A 20,254-nucleotide genomic window follows, 5' to 3' on the forward strand; every position below is an offset into this window, starting at 1 on the left:
TGGAGGTTGGTGGGGTGGTAGGTGAGGACCAGTGGGGTTCTGTCCTGGCGGCGATTGGAGGAACGGGGCTCAAGGGCGGAGGAGTGGGAAGTGGAGGAGATGCGGTGGAGAGCATCATCGATCACGTCTGGGGGGAAATTGCGGTCTTTGAAGAAGGAGGCCATCTGGGTTGTATGGTATTGGAACTGGTCCTCCTGGGAGCAGATGCTGCGGAGACTATTAAATTGACTATTAAATCTCATTTTTTTAATATTCTGTATCTCTTTTCACGAAACCAATTCAGTATTCTATTAGCACTTCTTAAAGATGGCATTTAATTGCTGATAAATCTGAACACGTGGCCATTCCTGCTGCCACCACTCGTCCTTCTACTCTTCCCAATTATCCAGCTATCTCTCCCTCCTGCCTCCCAAGCCCAAATTCAAAGTGTAATTAATGTTTGGAACACAAAAAGAGGCACAAGGCCTAAGATTTTATTTTGGACTTATCAGGAGGGACATGTGAGGAGCCAAACTTGGAGAGGGGGAAGAGTGAATTTTTTTTTTCCTTTTTTGTTTTATATAACCCCCACACTTCCACCTAACTGCGGTAGTGCTTATTTTTTCCCCAGCAACCATGTTGTGTGTGTGCAGGTGTGAGACACAGTGAGAGACACAAGGTGTATGAATCTTTATTCAGTTTCCACCACCAGGAAGATAGGAAAACACCCGGGTGGCCAGTGACAAGCAGTGCCCTTCACAAAAGGCAATGCTGTGTGATCAAACAGTGAAGGGGAGGGTAGGGACTAAATCAAAAAAGAGTGAATTTATATCAGGTGAGAATGGGATGCTGATTGGCTGGACCATGATTAGCATGGAGATGCAGTGTGAACTATTAACTGTAGATTTTAGTTAGCCAAAAAAACAGTTTAGTGAGGGAGGTCTACTCTGTTTGGTCAGACCGGGGAATGCAGGAGGGATTGGCTGTCTCCATTAACTGTCCTTAATTTTAAAAAAAAGGTGCAATGTATGGATATTCCTTTCACCTACAAAGAGAAACATCCTGTGTGTGAATATATATATCGATTCCAGTAAGCACAAATGAATCACATCAAAATTTAGTTTCCAGTGTAATTCTTCGCAAAGTCAGGTTTATTCAGTAAATATTGTACAGTGTTGTAGTTCTGTTCGCCGAGCTGAGAATTTATGTTGCAGACATTTCATCCCCTGTCTAGGTGACATCCTCAGTGCTTGGGAGCCTCATGTGAAGTGCTTCTGTGATCTTTCCTCCAGCATTTATAGTGGTTTGTCTCTGCCGCTTTCGGTTGTCCGTTCCAGCTGTCCGTTGCAGTGGCCGGTATATTGGGTCCAGATCGATGTGTTTATGATAGAATCTATGGATGAGTGCCATGCCCTAGGAATTCCCTGGCTGTTCTCTGTTTGGCTTGTCCTATAATAGTAGTGTTGCCCCAGTCGAACTCATGTTGCTTGTCATCTGTGTGTGTGGCTACTAAGGATAGCTGGTCGTGTCGTTTCGTGGCTAGTTGGTGTTCATGGATGCGGATCGTTAGCTGTCTTCCTATTTGTCCTATGTAGTGTTTTGTGCAGTCTTTGCATGGGATTTTGCACACTACGTTGGTTTAGCTCATGCTGAGTATCGGGTCCTTTGTCCTGGTGAGTTGTTGTCTGAGCGTGGCTGTTGGTTTGTGTGCCGTTATGAGTCCTAGGGGTCGCAATAGTCTGGCTGTCAGTTCCGAGATGCTCCTGATGTATGGTAGTGTGGCTAGTCCTTTTGGTTGTGGCATGTCCTCATTCTGTTGTCTTTCCCTTAGGCATCTGTTGATGAAATTGCGGGGGTATCCATTTTTGGCAAATACATTATATAGGTGTTCTTCTTCCTCTTTTTGCAGTTCTGGTGTACTGCAGTGTGTTGTGGCCCTTTTGAACAGTGTCTTGTGTGTGTTGGGGTAGTTGCTTTCGTAGTTCAGGACATGGTCTGTATGTGTAGCTTTCCTGTATACCTTTGTGGTGAATTCTCCGTTCGGTGTTCTCTGTACCATCACGTCTAGGAATGGGAGTTGGTTGTCCTTTTCTTCCTCTCTAGTGAATCGGATTCCTGTGAGTGTGGCATTGATGATCCGGTGTGTGTTTTCTATTTCTGTGTTTTTAATGATTACAAAGGTGTCATCCACATATCTGACCCAGAGTTTGGGTTGAATTTGCGGTAAGACTGTTTGTTCTAATCTTTGCATTACAGCTTCTGCTATGAGTCCAGAGATGGGTGAGCCCATGGGTGTGCCGTTGATTTGTTCATATATTTGGTTGTTGAATGTGAAGTGTGTTGTGAGGCACAGGTTCAGTAATTTGAGTATGCAGCCTTTGTGGATAGGTTCCCCGTCTTGTTGTCTGTTCTGTATGTCCAGCAGGTTGGCTATTGTTTCTCTGGCTAGGGTTTTGTCGATAGAGGTGAACAGTGCCATTACATCGAATGAGACAATTAGAGAGGAAAGCATACCAAATGCCTTCTTAACAATCCTACCTACCTGCGACTCCACTTTCAAGGACTTATGAAAATACACTCCAAGGTCTGTTTGCTCAGCAGCACTCCCTGTGACCTTACCATTAAGTGTATACGTTCTGCTAAGGTTTGCTTTCCCAAAATGTAGCACCTCGCATTTATCTAAATTAAACTCCATTTACCACTTCTTAGCCCATTGACCCATCTGATCAAGATCCCACCGTAATCTGGGGTAACCTTCTTCGCTGTCTACTACACCTCCAATTTTGGTATCACCTGCAAACTTACTAACTATACCTCTTATATTCACATCCAAGTCATTTATATAAATGACTAAAAGTAGTGGACCCACCACCGATCCTTGTGGCACTCCACCGGTCACAGGCCTTCAGTCTGAAAAACAGCCCTCCACCACCACCCTCTGTCTTCTACCTTTGAGCCAGTTCTGTGTCCAAATGGCTAGTTCTCCCTGTATTCCATGAGATCTAACCTTGCTAATCAGCCTCCCATGAGAAATCTTGTTGAACACCTTACTGAAGTCCATATAGATCACTCTACCTCTCTGCCCTCATCAATTCTCTTTGTTACTTCTTCAAAACACTCAATCAATTTTGTGAGACATGATTTCCCACGCACAAAACCATGTTGACTATCCCTAATCAGTCCTTGCCTTTCCAAATACATGTACATCCTGTCCCTCAGGATTTCCTCCAACAACTTGCCCACCACTGTGGTCAGGTTCACTGGTCTATAGTTTCCTGGCTTGTCCTTACCACCCTTCTAAAACAGTGGCACCACGTTAGCCAACCTCTAGTCTTCCGGCACCTTGCCTGTGACTGTCGATGATACAGATATCTCAGCAAGGGGCCTAGCAATCTCTTCCCTAGCTTCCCACAGAGTTCTCGGGTACACCTGATCAGGTCCTGGGGATTTATCCACTTTTATGCGTTTCTAGGCATCCAGCACTTCCTCCTCTGTGATATGGACATTTTTCAATATGTCGCCGTCTATTTCCCTACATTCTATATCTTCCATGCCTTCATTGTTTAAGTATATTTTTTGTTCACTGGATGCTCTAATAAATGTAGCAGCTTCAGTGTCAGTAGTGGTCATTCAGGTTTGGTAGATGATGTTTATAAAGTTGACCCATACCCCTGTAAATAAAAGGTCATTAAGTGTGTAATGATTGAGTTCCAGTTCTTGCCATCACTGCCTGGGTTTCTGGATTAGAATAATTGGATTTTTGGGGGCTTTGCTGCTGTACTTTGATCGGTCAGTCACTGTGATGTAAGGTGTTGGTCCCAGCAACAGTCAGAGAAACACCAAAATACAAAGTAAAATGCTAGTATCTCTGCCCTGTTTTTACAATAGAGTTTGCCAATGATTAAGCGGAAATATTCCATTCCTTGTCTTTTTTTCCTTCAGCAACAATAATGACTCACTGTTCTTTTGGACCCAGCTAGCTCTTGCTGTTGCAGACCTTGCCATACAGATGACATCATGGAAAAGCTGTGTCCAGACGCTAATTGAGAAGTGAGTTTTTTTTATACGTTAAAGATGTGGGGTATTGGTGGACAAATGATTAATTTCTGGATCAGAGGCTTGGACTTAGAATCCACATTTCCATTCAATTAATTAAATAAATGTGGAATAATATATACTATCAGTAATGATGATCGTGATTTGCATCTGGTTTACTAATATCCCTTAGGGAAGCAATCTGTCCTTTATTATTCAGTCTGGTCTCTGTGTGTTTCCATACCTACAGCGATGCGGCTTGATAGCTTGATTGAATTCTGAAATCAGGAAGGTATTCCATTGTAATGAAGAATGTGACTCATTGCCATTTTCTCAACAGCATCCAGAATGGACGATAAATGCTGATCTTGCCAGCGATGCCCACATTCAATAAATGAATAAATTAAAACGTTTTCCCTTGCCCATCTTGGCCCATGTACCCCCACCACCCGGTATTTGTTTTGAACTGTGTAAAAGTGCTTGTCGAAAGTTGAAATCTTAGAATTTGCTGGAGTGGGCAACTGGGTTACTACCTTGGGAATTCTCTCAGAAGCTAGTAAGCCTGTTGTGTATTCCCAGTGCTTTCTGTTTCTCCTCCTTATCCCTATGTTATTGCAACATTAGTGAAGTGAAATTGTCCTCTGGAAACCATGTTGAGGTTTCCTCAGAATCTTTTTTTGACAAAGGAGGCTCATGCCAGGCTGAGGGAACCATTTACTCCACTTGTTAACCAAATTTCCTCGGCCAGCTTTGGTAAGAATAAAAATGCCAGAAATACTCAGCAGGTCAGGCAGCGTCTGTGAAGCGAGAAACCATTTCAGGTTGAGATGACTTTTCGTCCACACATTCTGTTCTGAACTTTTCAGATGAAAGATCAATTGGAACAGAAACAGTAACTCTGTTTCTCTTTTCACATGCTGCCTGAGCTGCCGAGAATTTTTTTGACGTGTATTTGTTTATGTTTTAGTGCATCCTCTATCCACCGTATTTTGCTTTAGTAATTGAGTGCCCAAAACCGCTGTTTGCTTTGGGTGTTTAAAGAAGGTTTGATTAATCGCCACTCCACATGTGCTGACTCGTAGATATGGCAATGACGAGTCTGCACTCCCGTTCCTGCTGGAGATTCTGACAGTGCTCCCAGAGGAAGTGCACAGCCGCTCACTACGAATTGGCACCAACCGAAGGACTGAGGTCATCGAGGACTTGGCCTACAATGCCAGCATGGTGATTGGCTTATTGGTGAGCTGTTTTTGGTAACGAATTTCATCTGAATGTACTTGACCCTGTGCAAAATAAAATCATGGTATCTTCAGCACTGACTTGTTGCCCATCCTCCTTTAGTGTGCTGGCTTTTGGACTGCAGTTCCACAGGCACTGCCACCTTGTCCAAGTAGCCACTCGAGCTAACGTTGTGAAATATCAACAGGCTCTTCAGTAAGTCAGTGTCGCAATTCAGCTCTATCCTGTCAGCAGATACCCAAATGCCCGCACACCCTGGGGAGATCATTAGACAGTGATCGGGAACTGTGTTCTAGACCATTTCCCTGCAAGGCCAGCTCTAGTTGACCATTTTATTTTTAAGCATGTGATGATGGCGGAATCTCTGTTCCTGTCATGTTGCTGTTAAATGATAGCTCTTAAACTGCCCTTCAGTTATCTGAGGAGAATTGATTGAAGGCAGGCCAGCTTCCAGCAAAGTGCTGTATCCGGACTGACTTAAACCACGGAATTCATGACTGTAGTTCTGAAACAAAATCACACACATTGTCATTTATGAACAGGAAGTATTTTCTTCAGATTTAACCTCTCAATATTTGTATCTTGTACACCCTTTGTTTGGCATTTTGAAGATTAATGGAGACCTCTCCATGATTTTCAGTGCCTGAGGAGGATTGGCAGAGATTTCTCGGTGATTTTTTGGCAAATTGGCTTGATGGTAGGAAACAGAGGGTAACAGTAGAAGGATGCTTGTCGGACTGGAAGCCTGTGACTAGTGGAGTGCCTCAGCGTTCAGTGCTGGGCCCATTGCTGTTATCTATATCAATGATTTGGATGAGAATGTACAAGGCATGATAAATTGGTTTACTGATGGCACTAAAATAGGTGGTATCATGGACAGTGAGGAAGGTTGTCAGAAATTGCAGCAGGACCTTGATCAGCTGGGGAAATGGGCCACAAAATGGTTTAATATAGGTAAGTGTGAGGTCTTGCAGTTTGGAAAGTCAAATCAAAGTAACTATTTCATGGTGAATGGTAGGGCCTTAAGGAGCGTAGTGGAACAGAAGGACCTTGGAGTTCAGGTGCATGGTTCTCTGAAAGTGAAGTCACGGGTTGACAGGGCAGTGAAGACCGTTTTTGGCACACTGGCCTTCATCAGTCAGGACAGTGAGTAAAGACGTTAGGAAGTTGTTGCAGTTGTACAGGGCACTGGTGAGGCCACACTTAGAGTATTGTGTTTTGGTCACCTTTTGAAAGGAAGTTTCTAAACTGGAAAGAGTGCAGAAGAAATTTACAAGGGTATTGCCAGGACTAAACGGTTTGAGTTATAAAGAGAGGTTGGACAAGCTAGGACGTTTTTCTTTAGAGCATAGGAGACTGAGGGAGGATTTTATAGAAGTGTATAAGATCATGAGATGCATGGATAGGGTGAATTTTCCCCAGGGTTGGGGAATCAGGAACTAGAAGGGATCAGTTTAAAGTTAGAGGGGAAAGAATAAAAGGGAACCTGGGGGACAACCATTTTACACAGAGTGGTCCACATATGGAATGAGCTGTCAGCAGAAGTAAGGCAGGCATATTAATGTTTAAAAAGGCATTTGAACAAATATATGGAAAAGAAAGGATTAGAAGGGCCAAGTGCTGGGAAATAAGGTAAGCGTTGTTGAACAGTTTGGTCAGCATGGACCAGTTTGGACCAAAGGACTTGCCTCCATGCTGTAGGACTCGATGACTCTATGTTTTTTGTTTCTGGGCTTTTCATCATCATTGCAGCCCTCAAACAATCACTTGGTTTACACTGTGTTGGGGACATTGTGATGCAGAGAGAATGCACTTTTGTGGTAGAGGCTGTATGGACCAAAGGGTCTTTTCCTTTTCATGACTGTGCATTTGTATACTGTTAGTTTGGGATTCAGACCAGACATTAATGGACCCTTCTTAAGGACCAAGGCTTCAACTATAGTCGCCCCCAAAATACCTATTGTCAGGACATCCTTTAAGGCATTAAATAGTGCGTGAGTTGTATTGAGGTTGTGTTTTATGAAGTTTCACTTCGTATCTGGGAATTTTACAGACAGCCTACATGGAGCGCTGTAGTCACGATGAGAAGTTGGTGATTAAAGTCTTCCGATGCTTGATGAGCTGGATTAACCTGGGCATCCTGCACACTGATCACATCGCTAACAGCCAGTTACTGGTGGCACTCTTCCAAGTCCTTGTGAGTATGAACTACGCAACTATTCAGCTTTTCAAAGTCAGTGCATTAATTAGATAATGTCAGTCTTTTGTTAAATATAGTTCTCTTCAGCCTTCTTTTGAAGTTTCTGTCTTAGGCTGAGTGGAGTGCCATTCCACAGGCTGCGGCTGTGAGCAAGACTGACTAGTTTTCCTCATGACTAAGTTTGGGGTGCCAGGATCAATGTTGCAGCTAATTTTCCCTTTATGGCCATTTGATGGAGGATGCACAAAATGGAGGATTGAACCGAAGACCTTTCGATTCTATGAAGTATCTTTACCCACAAGGGCAGACCTGTTTCTTTGGTTTGTGCCATCCTTAGCAATTAGAAAGCACACAACTTTGGCATCATATCTTCCGCACCCTTCTTAGTGCTTGGTCTCTCTTGTAATTTTAATCCTACTTGATTGGAAGCTCAGGATTGTTTATGACCACATTGACCATATCTTTATTGATGTTACTGCGAGGGAGCTCAGCTGTCAGCAAGAATTATTAATTCCAGTGGCTCCTGTTTTAAGAATTGCCCTTTCTTCCACACCTGGAAGCCTTTGTGCTACATCTCATAATATGTGAACAAATTCTTCAAGTGTGAGGTTAAATTGATTATTGTCAGCAGGCTATTTGGCCAGGCAGTGAATGACAGTAGAGCCTGATGGTAATTTCACCCAGCACGTACTCATGTGACCAGAGGTGGAATAACTTGAGGCATTGATTTAAGTCTCACACCCAGTCCAGGTTGGAACCAATGTATTGTCTCCAGTCCAGGTGGGATCAGCCAAATGCACTCAGCCTGGGAATTGAAGCTAGGACTTTCTGTTCTTAGTGGTACAATGTTGCAGCTTAATCTGCTCACAAGGCCAGCCTTTGTCTTTAGTATGATCAGTTTCTCTCCGGTTGACATTGTGCAGTAGGTTTGTTCTGCCAACCCAGGAAACTTGTGCCTGCTGCTGTAATATCATCTTCACCCTTTGTCTGGCCTCTGCAGTGTTTAATCCCAATCCTGGTTAATTGCATTGATGTTCTGATTTTGTTTACAATTCCTCGACTGTATTTGTATTGACATTGCCTCCAATTGAGTTTTGCTTTGTCCTCTGTTAAAGGAGTAATCCCAGGCGAGGATCCTAAAGGGAAGGTGTGGGATTAATTCTGCATGGAGAGATGTTCTCTTGTAGAATGTTAAGTTTGCTGCTGAGATCTGGCAGAGGACAGGGGGGGGTGGTGATTGACAGTTGTGTGTTTTGCCATGTGGGTGAGGCATTGCCCTCTTATTGTTCTGATTTACGTCCCAGAGGCTAATAAAGCCAGGTGAGGGGGTGATGCAGTTACTGGATAACCCAGCAAATCAAGGAAGGCCAAGTTGGTTCTCCATATCGTGACTGTTTGAAGATATAGCTGTAGGTATACTCCAGTGGTTCAAAGTGATAAAGAAACAGTTCATCATAGCACTAACTTCAATTCGAATAAAAGACTTCTGCTCTGGTCACAGATTTGAGCTCAGGACTAACCACGATTCAGAGTTACCCCAATCTCCAAGTTAGTGAGAAGAAAATCAGCCAGGATTCCTGCAATCGCGCAATTCATTGAGAGGTGTGTGGATGTTGTAAATGCTAGGTCAGAGGTGTTCCCCCACGTGCTCACCTGAGCAGCATCTCTTGACTGAGTTGTAGGAGTCCTGTTGGCTGAAGGTACCTCAGCAAGAATCATCACCTTCGTGAGGAGAGGAGAAATGATTTAATTTTTGTTAGAATGGTTTATTTATGTCTTTGGAAAGGCTGAAAAGCTGCTGAGTTGATAGTGTCACAGAGTTATCAGTTGTAATTAACACTAGGCGCAGAAGTTTTTGGTGATAGTTAACCTAGGCCAGAAAGCCTTCACACTCCTCCCAGTGAGTCTCTGCTATAGGTGTTGTCATCCCATTGTCATGCACAGGCTTGCTGAATTGTGATCAGGACCAGGAGCTTTAGCTGTCAAATCAGTTAACCGTGCAGGACAAGAGTTGAACCACAATCTCTCCTGCATGATATGTCACCATCACGTCCTTGCCCTCTGAACCATCGAGGATCTGTTGTATTGGGAACTTCCTTAATGCTGACCCAGTGACTCACTGGAACATAACCAGGAGCAAAGTCTGCTTTGCAACCCCTACATCCGATCCTGAGCGCAAAATCCAGGCTGATGCACCAGTTCAGTATTGAGTGGATGCTGCTACTTTGTTGATGAGACATTGACTGCATGTTCTGCTGGCTCAGTGTGTCTTAAAGAAGCAGGAATGGCATTCAAAGAAAAATGGGCAATTCTGTCATTACCTTGATCAATATTCCTCTTAACCCATACCACTCATTGATTTGTGTGTGTGTTTGGGGGGCGTTCTCATTCTCAGCAAATCAGTCGCCATGTTCATCAATTTAACAGTGAGTGCACTTCAGTGTAATTGTTTATGAAATGTTTTTTTGATTGATCAGGCATGTGAGAAATGCAAGTCTTTCTGTGCATGTTTGAGTGGAATGTAACGATATTCACGTTGTTGAAAGAGAAACTGTACCTGAATTTCAGAGGCACAACCAGACATCCTCAAACCTGCACGAGGTGGCGAGTGACTGTGTGTGCGCAGCACTTTATGCAGTCGAGGGCTTGCAGGAGAGTCTACGGCTGGCACTACAGCTGCAGGAAGGGGTGACAGCACTGGAGGAAGCCTACCATACTGCAGTCGCCTGTGAGGACATGGACAAGTACGTTACAGTTAGGTTTCACACTTTGGAATAGGTTTGGAGTTATGCCAGAATGCTTTTGTGAGGATCATCTTGGGGATCTGTTGGTTAAGGCAGCAAATACAGTCTAGGTTTGTCCCTGGCCCCTACAAGTGAGCTGGTCTCATCCAGGCCACATTTGAGCAGTGTATCTGTGGAAATCATTCTGCCAAGGTGGAGGCAAGTGGCAACAATCTCAGCAGTCTATTTTAGAAAAAGCAAGATCTATTTGAACAGCACACTACAGCAAACAGTCTGCAGAGTTTAAACAGAACAGTACAGCAAGCACAACTCATAATTGCAGCTACTGCAAGGCATCCTGATACAAGGAGGGTTATTTTTCTGGCAGAACAAGTGGTGAATAGTTACACATGTCCATAATCAAAGGCAATCATTTACATCCTTGCAGTCTTCAGGTATAATTGATGGGGGAAATCACTCAATCGCTTCCACTCTGACCCAGAATAGTGACACTGTATGCAGTCAGATTTGAGGTCTCAATGTCCCTGTGGCCGGAAAGTTTCTTTATGCTGCCTGCTTCTAATCTCCAGCTGGTCATTCCTACTAGAAAATCCAGTGGACTGGATAGAGGGAGGGTGGGGCCTGGGTGTTACAGGAATGCCCAGTGGTAAAACAGCTGAACTGCCAGGGCTTGCTTGTGAAGGTTACCCAAATACCTGGGTAAGGTATTGAGCATTAAACGCGTTTATGGAATTGTAAATGGCCTAGTGGTATTATCACTAGATTATTAATCCAGAGGCCAAGGCAATGTACTGGGGTCCCAGGTTCGAATCCCATCATGGCAGATGGTGGAATTTGAATTCAATAAAAGATTCTGGAATATAGAGTCAAATGATGACCATGAATTGGCCATCGATTGTTGGAAAAACTCATCTGGTTCATTAATGTCCTTCAGGGAAGGAAACTGCTCTCCTTACCTGGTCTGGCCCATGTGTGACTTCTCATCTATTTTTGGTTATCTCTTGTGCTGCTCTCTGGGCAATTAGGAATGGGTAATACCCTTGACACCCTCATCCCATGAATGAATTACAAAAAATCCAACATAAATACTGCCCTCCAGAACAAATTGTTTAAAAGGCTAGATACATCATCACTAGTAACTGAGTTATTGATGCTTTAGAAGTGAGAAAAGTTAATACAATCAAAGCTGTTCAATTTGAATGATTTAATTATATTTAAATGGTTGTAGATTGCTATGAGATTTTAATCAGTTCAATTAAACCTTTTGCACTAAAGGTGACTTCAAAGTTTCAGGCGTTTGTAGTTTGTCATCACAGTTTAAATGTTCCTATCAACTGCAGAAACTCTAGTATAGAGCTAAACACCCTGTTATACATTCTGTCACTAAAGAACCATGTGCCAGCCTCTTCCACAGTCATAGCAAGGTCGCACTGACCGATAACATCATAGTGGCAGCTGCTGCACTTTACCCAGAATGTGATTTGAATATGGAACGTGCCAGTGCATTCAGTAGTTGACATAAATAACATTGATTACTTTTAGAATATGAAGCATATGAAGACTAATGGAGCAGAAGGATGAGTTGATCAGGTTGCCGTAGTTGTGGGTATGTTCACTGAGCTGGGAAGTTAATTTGCAGACGTTTTCGTCTCGGTGACATCTTCAGTGCTTTGGAGCCTCCTGCGGTACTGGGGCTTCTGGAGTTTATTTGCTTTCATTTCTGCTGAATCCAGTTGCTGGATCCAGTTGTTCGTCGTAGTGGCTGATATATTGGGTCTAGATCAATGTGCTTATTGATGGAGTCCGTGGATGAGTGCCATGCTTCTAGAAATTCTCTGGCTGTGCAATGTTTAGCTTGTCCTCTGATTGTTGTGTTGTCCCAGTCAAATTTGTGGTCCTTGTCATCTGTGTGTATGGACAGCTAGTCGTGGTGTTTAGTGGCTAGTTGGTGTGTGTGTGGATGCAGATTGCTAGTTGTCATCCCGTTTCTCCTATATAGTGTTTCGTGCAGTCTTTGCATTGAATCCTGTAAATTACGTTTGTCTTGCGCATGATGGGTATTGGGTCACTATAGGAAATACTATACCCATGTACCCACAACTACGGCAACTGGCATCCAAGCTACAAATCTTTACGCAAACCTTGATCAGGTGATATGGAATGTGGTGGAAGGAGCATAAACACCTTCACGGACAGATGGAGCTGAACGGCCTTTCTCTACCTCTTCCGTGCTTTACCTTCAAGTTTGTTTAAATCACGTTCAATTATGCTCTAAATTGTCCTTTAATCAAGATATGCTAGCCTACACATGGTTGATAAGTTAATTGGAAAAGTCACTGTGTTAGAGTGTTAGAGTGAAGTTATACTCTAAATTTAAAAAATGGAGCTTTATTCTGAGTCTAACCATTGTAGCTGCATGTGACAGTACCTGATAAGATAATACAAGGAAAGTTTATTTTGTAAGTATTTAAGTTAGCTCATTGAGCTTGAAGGTTTGTTTTCAGACATTTCGTCACCATATTGGGTAACATCATCAGTGAGAGCCTCCGGTGAAGCCCTGATGGTATTCCCACCTCTCTCTTTATTTCAATGAGCTACATCACATTGCAGCACCCAAGAACTACAAAAAGCAGAAGAAGAAAATCTATACAACGTTTCAAGACAAATGGGTACCCAATAAACACAATCTACCAATTCCTCCGAAACAAACCCAAACAAGCAGACACAACGCAACCAAAAACTATAGCCACATTACCTTACATCAAAGACAAATCAGAAATGACTTCCAGACTACTCAAGATTAGAGTGGTGCTGGAAAAGCACAGCAGGTCAGGCAGCATCCGAGGAGCAGGAAAATCGATGTTTCGGGTAAAAGCCTTTCATCAGGAATGAGGCAGGGAGTCTCCGAGGTGGAGAGATAAATGAGAGGGGGGTGGGGCTGGGGAGAAGGTAGCTAAGAGTACAATAGGTGGGTGGAGGTGGGAATGAAGGTCAGAGAGGAGGGTGGAGCAGGTGGTGGGAAGGGAGATTGGCAGGTAGGTCAGGTCATGAGGACAGTGCTGAGCTGGAAGGTTGGAATTGGGGTAAGGTGGGGGGAGGGGAAATGAGGAAACTGGTGAAGTCCACATTGATGCCCTGGGGCTGAAGTCCTGAGGGTTGAAGGCTGAGTTGTCCTTCCAAATTACTCAGACCCCTTGGCATCATAGTAGCCCACAAACCTAGCAACACACTTAAACAGCGACTAATTAACCTAAAGAATCCATTAGGTATCACCAGCATAACTAACATCATTTAAAGATGCCATGTAAGTACTGTAAAAAAAAACACTACATCGGACAAACTAGCAGGAAATTTGCCACTTGGATACATGAACACCAACTGGCCGCCAAACAATACGACCCACTAGTTTCTATACATACAGACATAGAAGGACACCACTTTGACTGAGACAACACACACATCCTAGGACAGGTGAAACAAAGACACGCACGAGAATTCTTAGAGGCATGGCATTCTAACCAGAACTCCATCAATAAACACATCGATTTAGATCCTATCTACCTTCCCTTTTTAAAAAAAAACAGAAATGACATCAACCACCTTAAGAAACCAAAATCTATAAATAGGGAGGCGGGATATACCACCAGCGCTTCATCGGAAATTCTCACTGATGATGTTACCTAGTCATGGTGACGAAACGTCCGAAAACAAACCATTAAGCTCAGCGAGCTAACTTGCGTACTTATCAAACTGAGTTACAAATCTTCTCAAAAATCGCTGGTTTATTTATGTCTAACCTGTGCTGAGCTGACTTGAGTGTGCCAGGGACAGTAGAGGGAGCCTTTGTGCCATTTGTACCATTTTTGACCTGAGGCCTTGTGTTTTCCAGGGCACTGAACTATTGCAGAATTTTCACTGAACTGGCAGAAACACTGTTGGAGATGGTTATCCGTTCACCAGGACAGGGATTGGGTGATCTCAAAACGCTCAATCTCATCTTAAACTGTGTTGGACATGAGCAGTATGAGGTCAGTTAATACTCGCCTTCAATCCAGTCAGTTCATGAGTTGAGGCCAACATGTCCTAAGCTGCTTAACAACAGAGCAACCCAAAAAGTCTCTGTGCAGGCAGACACAACTCAGCCACTTTAAGCTGCTTTAAGTGCATGACCCCACAGCAAAATTGACAAGGGTCACATATTTAAACAAATTGCTGCCCATAATCGAGAGAGTTCATTGGTTGAGACTCCCCTGTTACTTGGACCTGCTGTTCTTGTGTGGGTTTTAGACCCTTTGCATTTCACTAACCCCATGTCGAAGCACTGACTGAAAAACAAAGCTATGTGATCAGTCATAAAAGACGAGACAAATAACTGAGCTGTTTCGGTTCATTGCGTTTGAATTGTGCAGCTGTTGTATTGTCCTTGACCGAACCAATTCCACTGACCACGCAGGAGCCAGTCTCAAAATTAAACAGCAATCACTAAATTCCGAATAGGTCCCAGGCTAGTAACAGGGCACTCTGACCTCTGTAAGCCAGCTGGTTGTGGTTCAGGTCCTAGTCCAGAGACTTCCGCACAAAATCCTGACTGCACTTCATTGACAAAAGTATCATCTTTCAAGTGAGATGCTAAGTCAGAACTTTCCAACTTTTTCTCAAAATATAGTGACATTTTGAGTCTTAAAAGTTGCCACTACCTCAGTCAGAGCAAGGTAGGGAGGATAGACGAGAGAATGGTGTAGGTGCTGGGTTGGGGGAAGTGCAGAGCTGAGTGAGTGGGCTGGAAGGGTGCTGAGGTGAGTGTATGGGCTGGATGGAGACTACAGAGCTGCGAATTCAGCTGTGGGGAGGCCGCAGGGGTGTGAGGACGGAGTTAGGGGGGCAGTGTTTAATCTTGGAGCAAGAATCGGGCCTCAAGGAGCAAAGAGTTGAGCCACATCCACTAATTTAAAGAAGTCGTAGGTTATTCGCAGTTGGTCCCCATAGATGCTCCATTGTAACCATCCCTGCTAAACATTGGGAAGCCCTCTGTAAAACCAGGGTCCTCAGCTCTTTGGGCTTATGTAAAAGGTCCCATGACACTATATCAATGAGTTGTTCCTGGCATCCTCACTGGTTATTCTTTAATGAACATTGCTAAATCAGATTCTCTGGTCATATGGCAGTGCTATTCGTGAGAGCTTGCTATGTGTAGCTTGCTTGCTTTGTGTCATTCATTGCGATGACTACTTTTCAAAGTGCCTTACACGTTAGGAAACATTTTTTGGTCCAGAGATCATGTATAACTGGGATCAGAAAGTGCTGGAGAAACTTAGCAGGTCTGGCAGCATCTGTGGACAAACAACAGAATTTCTAAAGAATCGCCATATTGGACTCCATGTTTATCTCTCCACAGATGTGCCGGAACCACGTTTCCCAAGCACTTTGATTTTATTTCAGATCTCCATTACTTGCTTTTACTGTATATGTTTGAACTTTCTTTACTTTGGGTGGGCTTTACTTTTGTATCTGATCTTTATGTGCCTGATGTCGACGTGGTGTATGTTCTCATTGACAGAGGTAAATGAGAAACGTTTAGTTTTCTTGTGCTTAAAAACCATAAATATTTCTATGAAATAATGCTGGATTGAAAGATGAGTTTGGTCTTGACTGTTAGTTTCTCTCTAACATACTCTGCATCGTGCAGGTGGCGGAAATCACATTCAATTTCTGGTATCGGCTAGCCGAAACTCTGCACAGGATGAAGGACCCCTCAGTAAACCAGATCTTCCGGCCGTATTTCCAGAGACTTACTCAGTCGCTCACCTTCCACTCCCAGATGGATCCTGATCACGTATGTCACCTTTGATAAGAAAGCATGCAAATGAGTTGGTGTATAGTAAGCCCTAGGCTTAAACAGTAGGAAAATGTTAGAGACTATCCCAAATGAAAATTTTCATAATATTTGCTGCTCCCAAGACTGTCCAATGCACTCCTGCCTTTATCTTCTAATGATTTTAATGTTCTATTGTTTGCATGGTAAGAGTTCAGGGAAGGTACATGGTAATCTGGTAAGCAATGGATCAACACTGAGATCCCCTTGATGAGTAAATGAGCATCATAAAGTGAACATTAGCCCTTACCTCCACAAATGTCAGTTCAAATCCAGCGCTGTATTAATGGGACCAAAACCTACTGTAGGGTGGCAGCTTGTATGAAGTGAGTTTGGTCTCACATTAAGCAACAATTGCAATTCAGTACTGAATCAGCAAACATGCTCAGACCCCACAGGGTGGCTGATGTGGACATATAAGATCTGCAGTGCTGGCTGCTTAGGTGCATTGTTGAGGCTTGAGTTGAGGAAGCTTTCCTTTGTGCCTGTGGGTACGATGCCTATCTGGATGTGCAGTATACTGATGCTGAATTTGCAGCAATGTAAATCGCACTATTCCCCAGTGTTAACACTTTGAGAAAATTCACCTTATTTTATTAAAATATTTTGTTGGTTTGATTCTTAATTTGATCTTTTGCTGAACAATTGGAGTCTGAAGGGTTAGTTTCCTCACACCTCCCAATGCCGTCTGCCATTGCTAAAGATTGAGGTGGTTTCCCAGTGTAGAGGTTTTGAGGTCAGTGTTACCAAGTGTATTGGCTCTGTGCACCCTCTGGTAGCAGTGCTGTCTGAACTGTTTCCTTAACAGGAGGGAGTTCTGGATGAGACGGATGATTTTTACGAGTTCAGACTCCGGGTCTCTGATCTTCTGAAAGATATTATATTCCTCATTGGAGCTTCAGAGTTCTTCTCGCGGGTAAGTAAGGAACAATCTTCCCAACCTTTAGTCCATACAGCTAGAAGGAAAGCAAATAAATATGAGAAGACCCATTCAACTTCTCATTCAGACACCCTTTCCAATATCCCACTGTTAAATACCTAAACTTAGCGTGCGGAAGACCATTCTCCAAACGCATGCACGTACACACACACACAGTCCAGAATGTGCCCTTTCATCCCACTGACGTCTTGTCCCATGCTGTGTTTAGTTTAAGATTGTTTTGTGAATGCATTTTGGGTGCTCAATTATACTGTTCCTTTCTAGTTGTATTCAACACTGAAAGATGGCAGCCCAGCCTGGGAGGAGACGGAAGCTGTGCTTTTCATCATGACAGCGTTGGTGAAAAACCTAAACCCGTGAGTGAGAAATCTGCTGGACCACGTGGAGTGATGCTGAGCATGTGGTGGTGCAGTGTGAGATTGGCCTGGCTTTTTGGGGAGGAGCAAGGGCCCTCAAGCATCCTCATTCCATCAAATCAGTCATGTTATTTTGAATGGTGGGGTGTTATAGAATTTGGCAATCTTTATTTTTGTGGAATAAAGTTCTGTAGCTGCTGGTAATCACCAAACATGCATACCCAGATAGTAGCAACTAGGGCGGGTATTGCATCTGAAGTTAGTTGCAAGGTTCACTGGATAGCAACAGGAAACTGGAGTAATGAGATAAGCCAACTTTATTTTTCCCACTCATTCTCCATTTTAACTTTCTTTTACCTTTCTTGACTATATCCCTGTGGTGATAACCCAGATGAATTATGGAATGAGTGGTGAGTACAGGCATTTGGTATCTGGAGATTCTTGTGCTGCTTTGGGCACTTTGATTTGGCCTCTGCATGTTCACAACAAAATCTTGCAGAGTGTTCAGTGCTTCCCAAATGGGCCTTCTCCATTTTGGCCGGTCATAACCAGCATCTCCCGCGAATCGGTGGGGATGCTTCAACTCTTCAGGGAAGCTCTGAGAATATCCTTACAGCTTCCGATCTCCTCCAGGGAATTTCCTGCTGTCACCAAGTTCAGAGTGAAGCAGTTGCTTTGGGAGTCAGGCATACAGTCGATTGGAATTTACTTTCAAGGTGCCTTGGGAGAGAGGGTGCTGCTGTTGAATGCCTTCCTTGCCAGTAGGCTGCAGTGCAGGGAAATTCACATACTGATTGTGTTCACTCTGTGAGTGCAGTTAACTTTCAGATGGAGCAAATGTGGACTGTTGTCTTGACGGAATAACAGACCTGAAAATGTGTTGCTGGAAAAGCGCAGCAAGTCAGGCAGCATCCAAGGAGCAGGAGAATCGACGTTTCGGGCATAAGCCCTTCTTCGGGCTCGCCCGAAACGTCGATTTTCCTGCTCTTTGGATGCTGCCTGACCTGCTGCGCTTTTCCAGCAACACATTTTCAGCTCTGATCTCCAGCATCTGCAGTCCTCACTTTCTCCTGGAATCACAGACCACCAGGAAACATTTCCAATCTTCATCCTTTAACAATCTGTGGCTTAATGGACTAGTCAGAGTAGCTGTTTGTAGCTAGTCTCCTGTCTGAGGACTATTGCATGATGTAGAGAAACAGTGTGTTGGGATATACATTTGTTGGGTGGATTCAGGGAGGTGGGGGGGGGGTGGCAATGCTCTCCTGCTTGATTGTATGTATCCATTAATGATGGTAATAACTTGGATTTCCTCTGTTCTCTCCTCTTAAATCTCAATGTTGTATGTTTTTGGGTTGACTCCTAATCCACCTAACTTTGGAAGGAACATATTTTATTCAGTGTCTCAATTTGAAACATTGGCCCTGCTGATAGGAATATTGTTAGGTGAGGACAGCACTAGTCTAGGATGCAGGACTACTTGTGATCCAATGTCTTAGTGACACTATCCAACCTTCTGTATTAGTAATGGCTATCTGGGTGTAATACTGAAGTGTCTTAACTAAACTTTGAGAAGGGGAAGGGCATTGGAACGTTACAAAGCATAAATAAAAACCTGCTTTAAGTTGTTCCAACATCTCTTGAAAGCTGTTTGAATGCAAGGTATTGGTGATGAGATAAGCTGTCTCTACATGTACTCTGCTGATCTGCAAATGCCTCTGGTGGTAGTATTAACAGTGGCACCTAGTGAGCCCAGGATCTTGATGGGGGGGGGGGGGAACAACTTTGAAATTAAGAAAACTGATCTTTTTCTTTGCACTTAGGGAAAAGGAACAAAGGCTGGGAGATGTTGTTCAGGCAGTAATCAGCCTCCCTGACAATACTCATTTAGCAGTACAACATTCTGGAGTCCAGCTGTTGGGTGAGATGGGTGAATACATCAACAATGTGCGATGTCTAGGTCAGTGCGGGTTTTCTCTTCCCCCTCATCGATTGTCCTTGATGTATAAGGTGCATTGCTCCTCATTCAGTACTAGGCTGGAGTTATTCACTGAAAAAGATATCATGCTGTGATGACATAGATCCTCCTCCCTGCCTCCCCGGTGTCACAAAATCGAGTTGCCAGTTACCATGCCAAGAACTGAAGGAGCTGAACCTGCTTGCTGCCCCCTGATTAAGTGCCATGTATGCAGTAGCATAGAGTCATAGAACTGTACAGCACGAAAACAAGCCCTTCGGTCCTACTCATCCATGCCAACTAGATATTCTGCATTAGTCTAGTCCCATTTGCCATCATTTGACCCATATCCCTCTAAACCCTTCTTATTCATGTATCCATCTAGATGCCTTTTAAATGCTGTAATTGTCCCATCCTCCTCCAATTCCTCTGGCAGCTCATTCCATACATGCACCATCCTCTGTTCTCTTGGTCCTTTTAAATCTTTCCCCTCTCACCTTAAACCTATGCCCTCTAGCTTTGGACTCCTCTACCCTGGGGAAAAGACCTTGACTACACACCCTATCCATGCCCTTCATGATTTTATAAACTTCTAAAAGGTCACCCCTCTTCATCCGACTCTCCAAGAAAAATAGCCCCAGCCTAATCAGACTCTCCCTCTAGCTCAAACCCTCCAATCTTTGGGCCAATGGTATTGTGTTCCTCAGGTCATTCCCAAGTGATCTGATAAAGGCAGCGAGCGAATAACTGAGCCATGAAAACCAGGAAATCCCATTTTCAGTGACTGAATTGTGCTGAGTTAGCACAGATAATTGGTGAATGTTACAGTTGTTCTTGACATTCCTAGTTTGAGGGAAATTGGCCATAGTTTTCTTTTCAGGTCACTTAAATTAGATGCATTTGAGATTTATGTTGAGTTTAACTTTGTTTCT

At 43.6% G+C, this 20,254-nt stretch overlaps 1 protein-coding gene across 2 annotated transcripts in view; it reads left to right on the forward strand.

The window, feature by feature from the left end:
* LOC122542211 (transportin-3-like) overlaps nucleotides 1-20,254 on the forward strand; it is a 64,717-nt gene that overhangs the window by 11,042 nt on the left and 33,421 nt on the right. Inside the window, exons 4-12 of one of the 2 annotated variants that reach the window (XM_043679706.2) lie at nucleotides 3,956-4,029; nucleotides 5,097-5,253; nucleotides 7,307-7,450; nucleotides 10,022-10,197; nucleotides 14,087-14,225; nucleotides 15,884-16,030; nucleotides 16,878-16,985; nucleotides 17,274-17,365; nucleotides 19,189-19,325. In XM_043679706.2, the coding sequence (XP_043535641.1) occupies nucleotides 3,956-4,029; nucleotides 5,097-5,253; nucleotides 7,307-7,450; nucleotides 10,022-10,197; nucleotides 14,087-14,225; nucleotides 15,884-16,030; nucleotides 16,878-16,985; nucleotides 17,274-17,365; nucleotides 19,189-19,325 (1,174 nt within the window). The remainder of the gene's footprint in view (nucleotides 1-3,955; nucleotides 4,030-5,096; nucleotides 5,254-7,306; nucleotides 7,451-10,021; nucleotides 10,198-14,086; nucleotides 14,226-15,883; nucleotides 16,031-16,877; nucleotides 16,986-17,273; nucleotides 17,366-19,188; nucleotides 19,326-20,254) is intronic. The other variant, XM_087978283.1, reaches the window with a different exon arrangement.

Source organism: Chiloscyllium plagiosum, unplaced genomic scaffold (assembly GCF_037043375.1).
Source record: "Chiloscyllium plagiosum isolate Xiang-an unplaced genomic scaffold, Cpla_swu_hap1 HiC_scaffold_33, whole genome shotgun sequence".
Lineage (NCBI taxonomy): Eukaryota > Metazoa > Chordata > Chondrichthyes > Orectolobiformes > Hemiscylliidae > Chiloscyllium > Chiloscyllium plagiosum.